General features: G+C 31.9%; 1 protein-coding gene and 2 long non-coding RNA genes across 3 annotated transcripts; 2 read left to right on the forward strand and 1 right to left on the reverse strand.

The window, feature by feature from the left end:
* Window positions 1–758: 758 nt before the first annotated feature.
* Window positions 759–1,779, reverse strand: LOC113788851 (uncharacterized). The gene is made up of 3 exons (XM_075824335.1): window positions 1,557–1,779; window positions 1,204–1,472; window positions 759–1,138 (listed from the first exon to the last, which is right to left on the reverse strand). The coding sequence occupies exons 1-3, from the start codon at window positions 1,776–1,778 to the stop codon at window positions 826–828; spliced, it is 804 nt and encodes a 267-aa protein (XP_075680450.1). The 5' UTR covers window position 1,779; the 3' UTR covers window positions 759–825.
* Window positions 1,780–4,532: 2,753 nt separating this feature from the next.
* Window positions 4,533–7,013, forward strand: LOC113788852 (uncharacterized). Its single transcript, XR_012847135.1, has 3 exons — window positions 4,533–5,689; window positions 5,743–6,076; window positions 6,142–7,013. It is a non-coding gene; the product is annotated as an uncharacterized LOC113788852 (long non-coding RNA).
* A 4,319-nt stretch (window positions 7,014–11,332) lies between these two features.
* On the forward strand, window positions 11,333–15,890 carry LOC113795026 (uncharacterized). The gene is made up of 5 exons (XR_012847134.1): window positions 11,333–12,379; window positions 12,471–14,479; window positions 14,537–14,743; window positions 14,898–15,255; window positions 15,315–15,890. It is a non-coding gene; the product is annotated as an uncharacterized LOC113795026 (long non-coding RNA).
* Window positions 15,891–16,638: the final 748 nt, after the last annotated feature.

Here is a 16,638-nt window from a genome sequence, read left to right on the forward strand (position 1 = left end):
TCACAAAAAGTATATAAAAAGGAGCGAATTTCTTTCTATTTTACAAAATGTTATAACATCTATAAAGGTGAAAAGAGATTTATATCATCTTTTGAAAAGACAAAAATGATTCCAACTTGCAATCCACTTGCAATTCTCAATAATTGTAAAGAACACGAAGAAGATTATAGTGGGATGTATCGATCATTACCAGACAACAGAATTGAACATAATAAACCGGACTTTTGATTATATTCATTGATCATTCATAAAACTTACAATATCAACATCATCGATATTGGAATTACAAATAAACAAATTTCTGGCTGACGAAAACCAATTTTTTTTGTGATTTTTCTTTTGTGATAATCCATTATATCACACACCAGCAAACAGGATATATTCCGAAATAATGGATTTCGAGACATTAATTAATGAACGAACGATATTACGCGGCAATGGCTGACACGTAAATCAAGCACAGTCAAATAATTGTTTTGGAGAAAATGAAAATACAAAATAGAATTGGTGGTTACCCCCCAAAAGATTCAACGATTATTTATTCAAATTCAATCTGAATCAACCAAAAAATATCTAAAATTGCTTTAAATATTTTAATTCAATTTTCCAACGTTTATCTTTGTGAATTTGGTTTTTCTTCATTAACTAAACATTGAAAAAAGAAGATCGAAATTAGTAAATGTTGAAAGATGCTAATTAGCCAAAAAACGAATTAAATTCATATTATAATTAATAAATAATATTTTCCTATTATTCAATAAATATTATGAATAATTTTATTTTGATTTCAATTTCGATTTTTGTTTCCTATGAAATTATTGTATATCAAATGATTTGAGATTGTATTGCACCATCTAACAATGGCTGAGTTGCTTCTGCTATTACTGTTGGTGGTGGTGTTGTTGGTGGTGTTGTTGGTGGTGTTGCTGGCACATGAGCGAATACTCGCCAACTTGGTCCTGGTAATGTTGACAAATCAATATCTGCTGGTACGAATATTGTTTCGAGTTTTTTTGGTGTGTTATTCATATATTGACGGTGAAAGAATTCTGGTCCTGGTTGTTCTGGTTGTATTTTTTTGGTGATGATCTTATTATCTGATGATATTTTTGCTAAATTTTTATCGATCTTTGCTGATCTATGGTGTAAATTATTCAAATAGTAATTATTAATGATTACAAAGTAGTTATTTTCAACACATACCGAGGTGGTTTAAAAGCAAGAAAACAACTTACTATAATACCTAGAGCAATAAGAATAGCTATAACTGTCGTTAATGTGATATTTATTTTATTCGGTGTCCACCAACATGACCAACTACCGTAAGAAAATTCATTGCAACCATCTCGAAAACAATCAATAGTATTTTTTTTAGCTGATTGACTAAAATTTTGATTACATTTATTGGCCACTTCTGTTTCGCAATCAAGAGCCGACCATATGAAGCAACAGAATTTTTTTGTTTTGTAAAACTTTTAAATAATAATAATTACAAAATATTTCATCATTAACACTATATTTATTAATAATGAAAAAAAAAGTTACAGTTTTCTTACATAATCATCGATCATTATTTCCCATTCTTTTTTAGCTTTCATTTCACATTCTTCAAAATTCGAATGAATCAATTTTGGACATCTATAACGACTGTCAAGTCCATAGATAGGTTTATATTTGAAACGTATCGGTTCTTCTAAATATTTTCCATTCAATATAATATCACCCGAAGCATATTCATTTAAAATTAAAATTAACATTAATATTATTGAATACTTCATCACCCCCAATGGTCGATAAATAAGATTCGAGTTTTTATATACGAAAAAATATTCGATTTTTAATCAAAAATAATTTTTTTATTAATTTTAAAAAATTATTAATATTATTATTATTATTAAATTTTACAATTACAATCATTACATTTGAAATTACAATTAATTTAAAATTACAAAAAAATTATAAAAGTTTTTGTTTGTTTTGTTGTCAAACATTATCATTATAATGAACAAGTGTGTGTTGCCGGCCTTCGGCCAGCAGCACACACACTTGTTTCAGCCGTAGATTTGGCAGATGAGCGGCTACGCCGCCCATCTCCCAAATCTTTGGCTGAAGTTTTGTTCTTTGCGATCGATCCAACTATTTATTCATTCGATACAATCAATTATTTGTTTTCTATCCATTTGTTTCGGGTTTCACCGAAAATCGGTCCAAAAAATATTGGAAAAAATCGCCAAAGATAGCCACTAATATTGGCGCTTCACTTAGTTCCTCTCGGAAAACCTAATTGCACAAACCTAACCTAACCTGATTAAGGCCGCGGTCCCATAATAATGAGACCGGGGCCTAAGCGTTAACAATTGTTTCTATCCCGAGGCAATTCATGTTGCGCACAAAGTTGCGCACACTGATTTTTTCTGCAGACCCTTTCTAACACATTTGTGTATTAAAAATTTCCTAACACATTTCTCTACAGACCATACTCACGAGAAGCTTCGCTTCTCGTGTTTATTAATAAGATTTTTTTCGTTTGTTTTTGAATTTTTTTTTTTTTTTTGAAATGAAAAACAAAAAATCTTGACTTTGGTTTTTTTTGGTAAAAGTGAAGATTTGTCAAAAAGAGTCAGCCTCACAGAAGAAAAAAAATGATATCCAAAAATGAAAGATTTTCTTCTTTTTTTTCGATCCGATAATTTTCAAATCAAATGAACGCCACAAATATACGTTGTATGTGTGTGTGTGTGTCAGGTAGTTGTGTGTAAATGTTGTTTTTCCTTTATTTCCTTTTCTTGTTGTCTGAGTGTTCACGTGTTTCTGTTTCATGTGAAATTTTATGATTTTTTTTTTTTTTTTGTTAATTTAAAAACAATAAGATTATGTATAAAATGTGTTGCTATAAGTATTCAGATTGTTTCAGTGGGTCATTTGTTTTGGAACGTGGATTGCCGCACATGCATCTACTCATCATTCTTCACAATTCTTATAAAATTCATGAAGTGGATCATATCGACAAATGATTACTAGATTGAAAGATTTAAAAAAAAATCGATATTTCGGCTTTATTTAATTCATTTTTTTAAAAAATAACCTCATTAGTTTTTTCATATATAATTGTTTATGTTGCTATAATATGTCCAAATGGTCAAAATCGAGTTCGTCAATCAAGTCAACAGCGACCTCTAACTGAAAATCACAAAATTGGCGGAAAAAATGCCTTTTATACTGATAATGTTACTAATAATGCTTTTGATAATGATAATGTTATACAATCTGAAAATGTGAATGTTTTTGAAAATAAAAGTGCTGATTATTTTTACGTCGACAGTGGTTCTTCTGATCATTACGTTGGACAAGAGAATCGCTTAATCAATTCTCATAAAAGTAACACTTGGGTTTATATACATGTGAGCATGCTATTTACACAGAGGTCAATTCATCACACTACATAAAACCACCAACCCAATCCTCAAAATCATTTATCGCAATAAATATATCGCATTAAAGAAAAATCTCACCAAGCTCATCGCTGAGAAATCGAAACAAGAGTGGTAAATTTTATCCAAACAGAAGACAAGTCTACCAACGTTTGGAATAACACATATAAATTCATCAAAAACAAATATCAACACATAATCGCAGATTGTCTACATTGCAGTACTGGATTCATTCCAGCCTACTTATTAAAAGGAGATTATCCAGAAGAGTTGTATACTGATAGAAATCTAACGCAAGTAAGGAAATTGGCCGATAGTCTTGGTTTAAGTGAGTTATTGGATATCACTTCTGAACAGAATGTAAATCTGGAAACAACCAAGAAACATAAAATGCTTCATGCTCGTATTCTTTGTTTTATTCGTGAAGATATTCGTTCTGCCTTATTAGAATGTGATCTGCCCAGTCAAATTATTGCTCAATTGAAAAATCGTTTTGATAAACAGAATCAGTTTCACATAGCACTCAAAACACCACTATTAATGGAAATGCTGAAGTTTGTGAAAAAAAGGTGTAAGAAAGGATTAAAAAAGGACAAGATGTCAACATCAACCAAAAAAGTAATAAAATTCTACAAAATACGGATGGAGCACTTTACAAACATTGAAACCGAATTTTCCGAAACAATAAATAGCAAAGTTTTTCGACCTGAAGATGTCACAGTGTGGCATTGACACATCTTGAACAAATGATTGAAAAAGAAGACCGATTAGTAACAAAGGTCACCCTGGCTTATATACAATATTATCTAATATGGACTACAATCGACGTCATAATGAAATTGTTAGATGTCTTCATTTTATGTTCACTAAACGATATGGCCTGAGTGGTCGAAATAAGTTAAAAAACTACAAAGTTGAAAACGTATTGTCAAATGAAAGGGTATTAATCAAATCTGATTTATCAATTCAAACTCAACTATGGATCGAGAACAACAAACCAGATCTAATGGTGTTCGATAAAAAGAAGAAAGAGATAATCCTGGTAGAGGTTGGGATAACCAACAAAGATAGGTTGAAAATTTTTGATTAATTAAAATGTTTCTTTTGCCTCAATTTGCGTTTACAATCATTTTAAAAAAAGTGATGTAATTTTCTAACCGGAAGCCATTACGACGACGAGGAGATTATCGAATTAACAGGGTACCATAGAAATATGAGTCAACCTGAAGAAATAATTATGGAAAAGGACCAGAAAGAAGACTTTCCAAACAAGGGAATCATCGGTTGGATAATCCTATTGCTAAAGATTATCATAAAAACCATAATCTATGTGATGGCAGAAAGACATGTATCGTTACAACATCAACATCGAACATCAACTATTTGGAATTATTCATCGGTCACAATTCTCTTCAACCAAATTTCATCGTTCATAATATTTCTTGTTTTATTTTAATTTCTCCATGACATGTATTATTATAATTGTAAAATTATTCCATCAATCCTAAATACTAAATAAAATTACGTTCTGTTAATAATCTGACATTAACTTTGTGTACTTATTTTAAACCTGTTATTGATCAGTGCGAATATTCACGGCGTCTCCAAATTACCGAAGCTGCGCGGTAATAAAACGAATCCATAAAAGTCGTTACCAACAACCATCAAGGAAGCGACACATAACATATTATTATTGTTTTTTTTCCCATCAAATGGAGAAAAGATGTCAAAGTGCTAGACAACAAGGCACTTATTAAACAAGAATCTAAATTTATGTCCAATAATAACTATAATCTTAAGACCAGCTGGATAGATATTCAGAAAGCATATATGATTCGATCTGACATGATATCTATGAATAGTCATGTTAATATGTGACCCTGAAACTAAAGCTGGAAACACGTGTTTTTTCTGAATATAGAAAAATGCGTTGTATTTTGATTTTGATTTTTTAATTTCGAAAAATAAAATTTATATTTTTCTGTCACGATCGATCATAATTATTTGGTAAAGAATTGCTATTAATCGGATTATCCTATACGGCGATGATTTTTTTCGGATTTACAAATCCCATTGGAAGTGGTCGAAGAAATCACAAAATATTCGCTCTGTATATGGATGTGGATAATAACAATCGATACCGGACAAAGTCCGAAGAAAAATCCCGGCTCTGCTCATTTGCAACCGAAAAACCATCAAACAAACATCAATGGACGAAATTCTTTCTCCATTGATTAAGACTTGCTAAAGCTTGCTAGGTTTGTCTTTCAGAAATTATTTATAAGTTTTCATCTAATAATTTTTATTTCAGCGTTGTGGTATTATCTCCATCGAAGATAGTGGCATCACCTTGAAAGTTAATAATTAAAAAAAACTTTACTTATATTCTCATATATCTCAGAAATTTGAGTTTTTCTGCCGTCTAGTTGAAATGTTCCCATCATTGATGGAGGATGCAAGCAATCAAGCCGCAGCATATCGCAATCTGCGTTGCTTGATTTTTTCGCTATTTTCAAGATCGAAAATTGACGATTTGAACAAAGTTACAGTTTAAATGGTTTGGGTAAATGTGATTTAATCAAACACAAAATAGTGCAAATAGCAAATAGAACAAAGTGCAGACAGCGATTTGGGAATTTGCTCAGGCAAGTATTTCTAAAAAATTTATGTTTTAAATTTGTAATAATTAAATAAATAATCCTCTATTCAGTTTTGCTGGACAAACAATCTCCGAACGCCAAAAGCACACTTCCTGACTCATTATCTTGATTTATGGCTTTATTATGGCGAATTGTTCAAATATTCCACCGCACGATTCGAAAGAGGCAGCACGCTTCCTTGAAACAGCATTACAAACACAGTAAGAATTTCAGGAACGTTCTTTGGCACGTCTGCACCAGGAGTCCTTGTTCATCAAGAAATTCTGGGGTACTTCTGGCCAAAATATACCATTCGAATCGCCAAGCCTACCAAAGAAGTTGCATCCATTCTCGTTTTGAAGTAACATCGTTCGAGCTATAATGGGGAGCGGATGTAACTTCTTGCTTCCATCAAAACCTGTCGCACAACAATTCGTCGCGAGAGGCGGAAGATTGGTGGAACATAAAAAACCAGTTGGAAAATTGTACAAATTTTTTGAATATCGTCGAAGAAAGTTCCGACGAGGACAACAATCATTATTTGCCGAAAAAAATACCGAAAAAAAACTCTATCGAAATGGACGATTCAGGAAATAACATTGTTAACGTATTTATATTTTTTGTATTTTTTATACTTTTTTATTAATCTTTTAAGTAAAATAAAATTCTTTTATTGATATGGCTATTGACACTACCAACACACATCTACAATAAAGAAAAAACCTCAACTGATACGCTGCAAACAGTTAAGAATCTAGTTTGCTTAAACTCAGTAGGCACGGCTGTCATCTCAAACAAATTGATGACGAACGGGAAAATAATAGTCTTCTCCAAAGACCAAAAATCAAAAGAGAGGCTCGACAATCTTATAAACTCTTCCAATGACTTGGTATCGGAAGAACCAAGACGTAACAACCCCATCATACTCTTGAAAGGGATTCCGAAAGAGCAAATCGGGGAAGCGACATATAACATAAATATTGTAAATTAAGGCTTTTCTTTTGTATTTGAATATTGAATAAAATAAAATTTGTCTGTGGTAATCATAATATTTTTTTTTGTTAATACACAGGACACAAAATATATCAATACACACATCGATCGATCTCAGATACCAACAGTTATAAGAAATTATAACAAAGATATAGACAACGCCCACGATAGCGAAGATTCCATCACGGTGTTATACCTCAGAAACAACAGAAAACAGCATCTCGTCAATGTTGGTATCAAAGTCAGCCCGGCAATTCGAAGGATTATTCTGGAAACGTATAACGGCAACATATCGCTTGGTTTCAGTCTAGTACACGCGGAAGATGCATTACCGATTGTCCAATGCAATCATTGCCCAGGCTTCGGCCATACCAAAACTAATTGCCCAAAAAAAAGAGAAAGACCCTCAATGTTTGCATTGTCCTGGCCAACATCTGAAGGAAAACTGCCCAGCAAAAGATAGAAAAGTAGAATGTTGCAACTGTGCACGCCGACCTGGAACATCGAGCAAACAACCTGATGGCATCGATCATTCGCCAACCAACAAAAAATACCCGATTTATAAGGCAACATTGACTAAAGCGACTAATAAAACTAACTATGGATATTAGAATAAAAATCAAATTTTTCTCCCAACACACAGATTTTTTCCTACTCTCTGTATACTTCCCCTCCAATCACGATTTAAACAGTCATCTACAACTCATAGACGATTTCCTGTCTCAGAACATAGACACACCCGACATCGTTAGCGGTGACTTTAATAGCAGCCATACCCTATGGAATAGCACTTTCGATACTCCTAGATTATAATTGTATATTTTTATTTTCAATTAGTGCAAATATTTGCGGATAGCGCACTCAATAAAGATTATTATTATTATAAAAGATGGTAAAAAAAGTATTGTGTGTTTTACCTTGTTCTGATTAACAATACAAATAAATGCATGTTGGTAATAATGATTTGGTGTTGGGTGTGTATAACGCATGCAAAGTGATTTTGTTTTGTTTTTTTTGGTAAAGTGTAGATGGCGTTCAAAATGATAGAAAAAATGATCAAAATAAAAAAAAATCGAATGTTTTCATTTTTGGATATCAAAAAAAAAAACGAGGCAAAACTCAATGAGACAAAATCTTCACTTACCGACCATCCATTTTTTTCGCTGGAAAAACAAATGATTCGATGATCCAAATATCGTCGTCACCTTGATCGTCGTCGTCGTCGTTATCCATTGATTCGGTTGTTGATTGGCTGACCAAATTGATGTTTTCTTTGGCCGATGATGGTGTTGAGGGGTTTTCAGATTGTTTTTGAATTTATTCTTAACATTTTCAACATTCGAAAACAATTCAAACACCATAAAAATATCGGCCATTGGACATGGATAAAACAAAAATCATCGACAAAACGGTTTGATTTGTTTTTTCTGGAAGAAAAATGCGTTTCGAAATGAAATTCACAAATTACAAATCAATGACAACGATTAAAATGATCGCTGATCTTCGATGACCATTATCAAGCGAATATGATTTCAGAGAAAGTGTGAATATCAACCATGCTGATGATGATCAACCAACGAAAAACATGCCAAACGATTTGACAACGATCAACAGGCTGACAATACAAATATGATTTTACAACGTGGTTTTGGTTCGCTTTTTTATACACATAAAGACGATCACAACGACAATCACATGCATGGAACACAAAAGAAAAACTCCAGAAAAAAAATTCAAAAATAGGCGGAGTGTTAATACTTTTGGCACTGCAGTGCAATAAAGAATTTTATTACAGTGCATTTTTTAGGGTAAGCTTAGCTTTTTAGCTATGTGCATTCAAGGTTATTTTGGTACATTATTGTTAGGCTGGTTAACTTGGTATGTATCGTTTGTTCCATACGATACATACGTGATAATAATTAGGCCTTGTGGAATTTTGTTAACCCACCCCCTCCCCAAAGACAAACGATATTTTTTTCTTTTTTTCGTGGTGGAAAAAATTCAAAAAAAGGGGATATATCTTTCGGACGAAATTATCGATAGTATCGATTATTTTTTTAAAAATTTTTATTATTTTTTAAATACAAAATACTGAAAAAAAATCAATTACAAATTATAATTGGTTGTGATTACAACAAAACAGGGATTCTTTTTTATTAATTCAATTTTACAATCATTACATTTGAAATTACAATTTAATTTAAAATTACAAATACAAAAAAATTATAAAAGTTTTTTTTTGTTTCAAACATTATCATCATTATATAATTGGTGGTGGTTTTTGGTAAGTGAAGATTTGTCAAAAAAGAGTAAGCCTCACAGAAGAAAAAAATGATATCCAATAAAAAATCCAAAGATTTTCTTTTTTTTTCGATCTAATAATTTCCCAAATCAAATGAACGCCACAAATATATGTTGTATGTGTGTGTGTGTCAGGTAGTTGTGTAAATGTTTTTTCTTTTCCTTTATTTCCTTTTCTTGTTGTCTGAGTGAACTTGTGTTCACGTGTGTTTTCTATTTTATTATTTACACACACACACTGTAGCAATTTTCGATTTCTCTCAATGTACAATTGTGGTTTCTTTTGTTAATTTTTTTTTTTTTTGTCTAAAAATGTGTCTAAAAATGTGTTGCTATAAGTATTCAGATTGTTTCAGTGGGTCATTTGTTTTTTTTTTTGAAACCCATGTGTTTGTAAAAATCAAAATTCATAAAATTATTTTCACATTATTTAATTTGATTATTAAACCAGAATAATAATCGATCAAATGAAGAAAAGATAATATCAAACCTATGTTACCTACATTTTTGTATATTTGTATATTTGTATCTTTGTATATTTATGTATTTCTATCTTCTATATTACTCTTACATGGGAAAAAACTTGTTATGAATAATTACAAACAAAATTCACTTAAACTAAATTCATCATCTTATTTAAATTTGTGATGATTTCGTAGCCGAGAGGTGATTAAAGAAACGAAACAGCGTGTTGGATTAAACAAATAAACACAAAAGAAAAGATTGTAGAAAATATTTTATTTATCGAAATAACACAAAAAGAAAAATGAAAATAACAAATGAAACGTGTGATGATCATTTGACAAAAACTCAAATGAAAAGCTCTTTTTTTTAAAGACAAAAAGGCACAGCCTTTATATACTAATCATGTTGTTGTTGATCTTGACGTGGCTGGCTGTGCGACAAAATGCACATTACAAATTGTGTAAAACCTTTTTTGTAAATCAATTCAATCTATTTTCAATTATTTCAATTTCAGTTATGTTTTGTTCTTAATCTAACATTAAACATTGTTTTCATTTTTAAAATGCTTCGTGCTCGTCGTATTCTTTGTTTTATTCGTGAAGATATTCGTTCTGCCTTATATTAGTTCGGTCTGGAAAGCGACATATAACATACATACATACAGATGATAATGGACCGTCTGTATTGTAGCTGAAAACGTCCAATCAACATCGTCAAATATTATTGAATCACCTGGCATCTTACGCCGCCCTAGGTGCCTAAATGAAAGCAAATCGCAACGTCGTATCCGCTTGGATCGTCAAAATGAATTGGCTAAATTGAGACGACAGAGATCTAGAGCAGCTCGAAATCTGAGCGAACCATCTCAAACGAAATCTTCCAACATAGCCGAGTACAGAAAGTGTGTATCAAATACTAAAAATCTGGACATCGAGTTTGGACCAATCGACTGCAATCAAACATTGGACATGGTGGAACGCGATTAAAACTGGTCCGTGGTCCATTTTGCTTTAAAATTATGGGTCAGATCTATCATTCCACAAGCAATCTTTATCCACCTAACAGCCAAGACCAACGATCATTCGGTCAGCTTTATATATTCGATGGTCATGAAGCTGTTGAACGGAATTACTTCTGGATGATAATTCCATTAGAATTGAGGAATATCGATTAGAAGCAGAAATATTGTGCCAAAAACTTAATGCTGCGCAACGGGCCGCATTTGATGAAATAATGAGCACCACAGGTTCGAAATGTTTTTTCTTGGATGGACCAGGTGGCTCAGGAAAAACATTCCTCTATAATGCAATTATCAAGACAATTAAAAGCTCTGGAAAAGATGTACTGGCATTCGCCACAACAGGAATAGCTTCCCTGTTGTTGGAAGGCGGAAGAACGGTCCATAGTGAATTAAAACTTCCACTAGATATCAATGAATCAAGCGTTGCCGGAATAATAGCCGTCATCAAGACAAGCGGAAGAAATAAGAAAATGTGAGATCATCATAATCGACAAAGTTACGATGATGACTGTCCACATTTTGAATTGCATAGACCGTCTCCTTAAAGAAATTATTCAAGATAGTAATCAGCCGTTTGGAGGTAAAAAAATTCTTATTGGTGGGGAATAGACAAGATTATCAAGGGCCAATGGCCATCCAGAAGTCATTGAAAGAATACAATGAAGAATTAAGATTACTGACAACTAATAAAAAATATGTAAATCCTTTCGGCATTCGGAAGCCATCTGCCTTCGCCTCACTTAAAATAAATTTATATCAAATCGCAGCCTTTCGATTCATTCCAGTATTGAAAAATCATCTTAATTCGAGTCAACTAAAAAACAGATTAAAGTCAATAAAAATGATAAAATTAAAAAATTATGACCAAGTAATTGTCGATTCCTATTCATCAATAAAAGATGTCACAATTACTCCCAAATTTCATAATATTTTACATTACTGGCAAAATTTGGGCCTATATATCGGAACTTCTCATACAAATATGAGCGTGTTCATCAAAATAATAAGCGTTCAATCGCCTCATCAAAAAATTTGATCAATCCTTCATATTCGATGATCAATTATTCCCAACGAAAGATCTCATTAAATTTATTGAAGATGAAATTTTTTTTGAATTCAATTTTTACGAAAATTCAGATTAATTCATCGAAAATCAATATTTTTCAAATTTAGCATAGCATAGAGAAATATAACATAGAGATCAATGTGGAGCAATCAGATTTGAATGTAAGAGGAAAAAAGGCTCCCAAAAATTGGAATTTATCATGAGAATGATATTGAAGTATTTCCTTGAAATGATCGAAAACAAATCAATGTTCAAATTATATATTGCTACAAAAAAAAATTCATCTTTTTGATGTATTCATTTTCAGCCGAATATAATCAAGAGATGGAGAATATAAGTGAAAAATATTTCGTACAAATATGTCTTGAAAATGAGATCAGCATACCAAAACTTCACTTTATTAGCCATTATCCATTGTTATTCAAATTTTATGGCCCACTAAAGTATGTCAGTATACTGAAAGGTATGTGTTGTTAGAAAATATTTTTTTTTGCTGTTTGATTAACAGATTTCCTTTTTTAAATTGTTGTTTATTTATTGTATATCGATTGCAGGTATGAACGAAAACATTGCCAATTAAAAAAACAAGTTAGTCGATATGATGCATATGCTCAATCATTTAGGCTATTGCATTCTTTGGTTCAAAACCAAACAAATTTGCCGGAGATTCACTTGGAATTTATCAATAACCGAACAACAGATCTAAGAAGATACAATGAACCAAGATGTACTGAGGTTGCTATTATATTCGAAACCAGAGACGGTTTACCTCAAGCAGAATGAGATCTGAAAATCTATCCGAAATCTGGAAGCAATTGCGTAAATCTATGCAGTCGAAGCTCTCATTGCGATCCAATGACGTATCCCATTTTTTTCCCTAATGGACAACAAGGATGGCATCAAAACATGCCGTATGATCCATACCCAAACCAATAGGCAAGATATTGGGCCAACTTTATCGTGGATCAGACCATTATCAACAATGTTCAAACCGAGAAGCCGGAATCAGTTTTGCCATATGTTTCGTGCGATCATAAGTTTCATAAGATCAGAATTGAACATTTCACAAATATTGACACTAAAATGTCTGAAGCAATAAACCACCAAGACATTCAAAATCTAAAACCGCTGCAATACACTAAATAATAATGGATTTCGAGACGCTAAGGAATGAACGAACGGTAATAAGACAATGGGTAACGCGAAAGTTTAACCAGGCCCAGTCTAATTGTTTGGAAAAAACAGAAAATATGAAAGAATTGGTGTCGCGGAAAGTTTTACGTTTGTTTCAAATTGATGATGAATTGGATGGTCATGGTTATGTGCAAGAAGAAATCGAAAGATATGGAGCAAGTTGTAACATATTTTATATTAGCTTTGAGTTAGCGGTCAGCCTAGTGGAACTATTTCCTGAAATGACGGAAAATCCATCGGATTACGCTATTTACTTTCATCTTAGGAAAGTAATATTTTTTGTTTTCTCGCCTTCCGCGCCATGCATTAAAGAATTACGGTTAGCAGTTAAGAAATTTCTTTGTTCGTGCCATGAAATCGGACTGAATACTCCTAAAGTCCATTTCATCAGTCATTATCCTGAATTGACTGAATTCTATGGCACGCTATCGCGTTTTAGCACTGATAAGTATGAACGTGTTCATTCTTATCTGAAAAACTTGCTAAGCCTCTCCAAGAATTTTTTGAATGTGCCTTATTCGCTTTCTAAGCGAAATCAGATGGCACAACCGTTTTTGCACGTAGTTGATAAAATTTATGATGAGGGAATTTTGTCCTCATCGGACTTCCCACTTCGGATGTCCACAAGGTAAAATTAAGTTAAAAAACCGATGTTTTTTTCCTATCTTATGGCAACAAAAGTATTAAATTGGATTCCTTCAAAAAAAGCTTCATGTTGTTTTTAAAAATGTCCTTAGTTTTAAAACTTAAAGTTACCAATGCGAATTCCAACATAATCACATTTTTAAACATCGTCTTATTTGATATAAAAAAATCAATGATGAAGAAAAAAATAAACGATTTTTGTGATTTTCAATTGGTTTGGACCGAAAAAAAATGCTGCTAGAATCATTCCCGGAAATGATTTTTACATCTAAAACCACGAAACTATAATTAATTTATAATAAAAATAATGAATAGGGTATCAAATACCCTATTCAAAATTTGAAATTTGTCATTTTTTAAATTGATGAAATGATTTGGCGCGTTTTTTTCTTTTGAACAAATTATCGACACAATTTGAAGAAGAAATAATACCATACAAAAGTAAACATGAACCAATATTTCTGACGAATTTGTTTCGAACAGAATATAAACAAAATTATCAGCAGTTCCTTTTGGATGTTAATTGGTGGCGATATGAAGAGAACATGAATATGCAAACAATCAATAGAATTGTTCCATCAACAATAGAACACTGTTTGTCTGTTTTACCAAATATCGAAACAAACGAGGAAAGTAAGAAAGTGTATGATAATATGAAGACTATCAAATAGTGAATACTATCTTAACCAATTCCTTGAATTACTGCCAACATGTGTATCACCTGGTAAATTAATCAAATTAATTAAATGACTAAAAGTAATTATTATTCATTTTACTGAAGTACATGAACAATGGCCGTCTAAAAATTTACAATCAACTTCACCATTGAAATTTTCATGGGTACAACCCAGTGAAATTTGCGATAAAATAATCTTGAACAACAAATTCATAATATCACAATTACTCAACGAAACTTCCTGCAATTTTGATCAATTAAAATATACAGAGCATTTGAAATGCGATATAAATAGGCGGAAGCAACTGATGGGTGAGCTAATTGGTTATAATAGGTTACTTTTTATTGTGAATTATGACCCTTAATCACATATATGTATTTGATTTATATATAAATGAAAAGTTGAAATAAAATTTGTTGTCCTTTCTCTATTTTTAAATAAGTTCAATTCAATTTAATTCAATAGGAAAACTACAACTGGAGTTTGGATTCGACGATTTCTCAATAGTCAATCCTATTGGGGTAAAAAATGTGAACCATACTTATATGGCTTTTATACCTCACAACCCCAACGATCCCTTTAAAATATCGGTCGAAAAGAAGCGACATATTCGCTTTAATGTTGATTAATAGGGCGGAAATGAAAAGATCGGGTTATGAGTTGAAAGATGTCCTTAAACCTTTGATCGACGATCTCAAATTCATTATGGAAGAAGGTATTGAGAAAAAAATTACGGATATCAATGGTCAAACAATAACGAAGAAATTCAAAATTGCCGTATCTGCCGTTTGCGGTGATAATAAAGGAATTTATGAATTATTAGGTGATTATTTATTATTGAATGATGTGTAAATAACAAACTAAAATGATGAATTATTTCAGGATATCATACGTCATTTACCAGTAGATCATTCATTTGTCGATTATGTGGCGCAAAAGCCAAAGACAGTGAACTAAAACGAATCGGAAATCTAATTGATTTCGCAAAAATTGACTATCAAAAGGCCCAATTCAAGAAAAAATTTGCAAAAAATTTGACAACACTTTTGAAAAATTGCAATATTCTGAACACCTAAAATGCAATATTCAAACTCAGTTACCAAATACTATCATTATGGATAAACCGCTCATAATTTTTTTTTCTCTTTATTTTGATATGATTCTTATAATTATTATTATAGAAGTTTCAACGAACATACAAGCATTTATTCAAACCCAAGTTTTGAAGAGGACTTGGGAGAGCATAAGAGTTGATTTACGAGAAGACATAATGGACGACGAATACGGCCAGATGGAGGTGTGATCCTGGCGATGTGGTTAGAAGTTTTGTTTATTTGTTCACTAACTTTGTAATTATGGTTTCTTTTCCTATTTTGTACTTTAATGAATATTGTATCTATGGCTTTTCCTTTTTATTTGATTGTATTATATATGAAATAAAATTGATTTATTATTATCATACAATTTATAATTATGCCAAGCATTTGCGAACTATAGTCTATTTTTTGAACGTTTTATATGACGAGTCTAAAATTTCGAAAACTAAAAAAAAAAAAAAAAAATTCGCGAATTTTTTTTTTCCTGTTTTATAAAAACACGTTGAAAAAACGTTTTACACTCACACTCAGTGAGAAAGTGTTAGAGCACAAAGATGCAGTTTTTGTTTTTCTATAACGGCAATTTTATAAAGCAAACTTAACGATTTTTTTAAAACAGTGATTTTGTAAAACTATTTTTATCGCCTAAAATTCAAAATGAATTGATTATCTCTATGGCTATGTCCGTAAAGAAATAATCAAAAAAAATTAAAAAAGCCAAATACTTTTCAATTATTGATGATTTATGGAGATGAATTCGGGATATGTAACCCTCTCTCAGAGACTCGAGAAAAGAAGTTATCGAACAATGTTCATCGCGACTTGTGTCAACTCTCGACTGGAATCCTTTGGTCGAGCTTTCGTATGCCGACACTGCGGCGCTCGCCATTGTGATTTGAATAGACAAGATTATCAAGGGCCAATGGCCATCCAGAAGTCATTGGAAGAATACAATGAAGAATTAAGATTACTGGCAACTAATAAAAAATATGTAAGTCCTTTCGGCATTCGGAAGCCATCTGCCTTCGCCTCACTTTAAAATAAATTTATATCAAATCGCACCTGTCGATTCATTCCACGATTTTGCCATGAGTTGCGTCGTTGAATGG

The sequence above is a fragment of the Dermatophagoides pteronyssinus genome, unplaced genomic scaffold (genome assembly GCF_027571235.1).
Source record: "Dermatophagoides pteronyssinus isolate colony J.1.1.1.1 unplaced genomic scaffold, Derpt_VIB-CSIC_2022.12 sq0068, whole genome shotgun sequence".
Lineage (NCBI taxonomy): Eukaryota > Metazoa > Arthropoda > Arachnida > Sarcoptiformes > Pyroglyphidae > Dermatophagoides > Dermatophagoides pteronyssinus.

Bases quoted from the DNA above. Each gene is read 5' to 3' on its own strand.
- LOC113788851 (XM_075824335.1), bottom strand. From the start codon at position 1,778: ATGAAGTATTCAATAATATTAATGTTAATTTTAATTTTAAATGAATAT. The intron at 1,473-1,556 runs GTAAGAAAACTG...ATTATTTAAAAG, and splicing joins AAATAATGATCGATGATTAT to TTTTACAAAACAAAAAAATT. The intron at 1,139-1,203 runs GTATGTGTTGAA...TTTACACCATAG, and splicing joins CTTGCTTTTAAACCACCTCG to ATCAGCAAAGATCGATAAAA.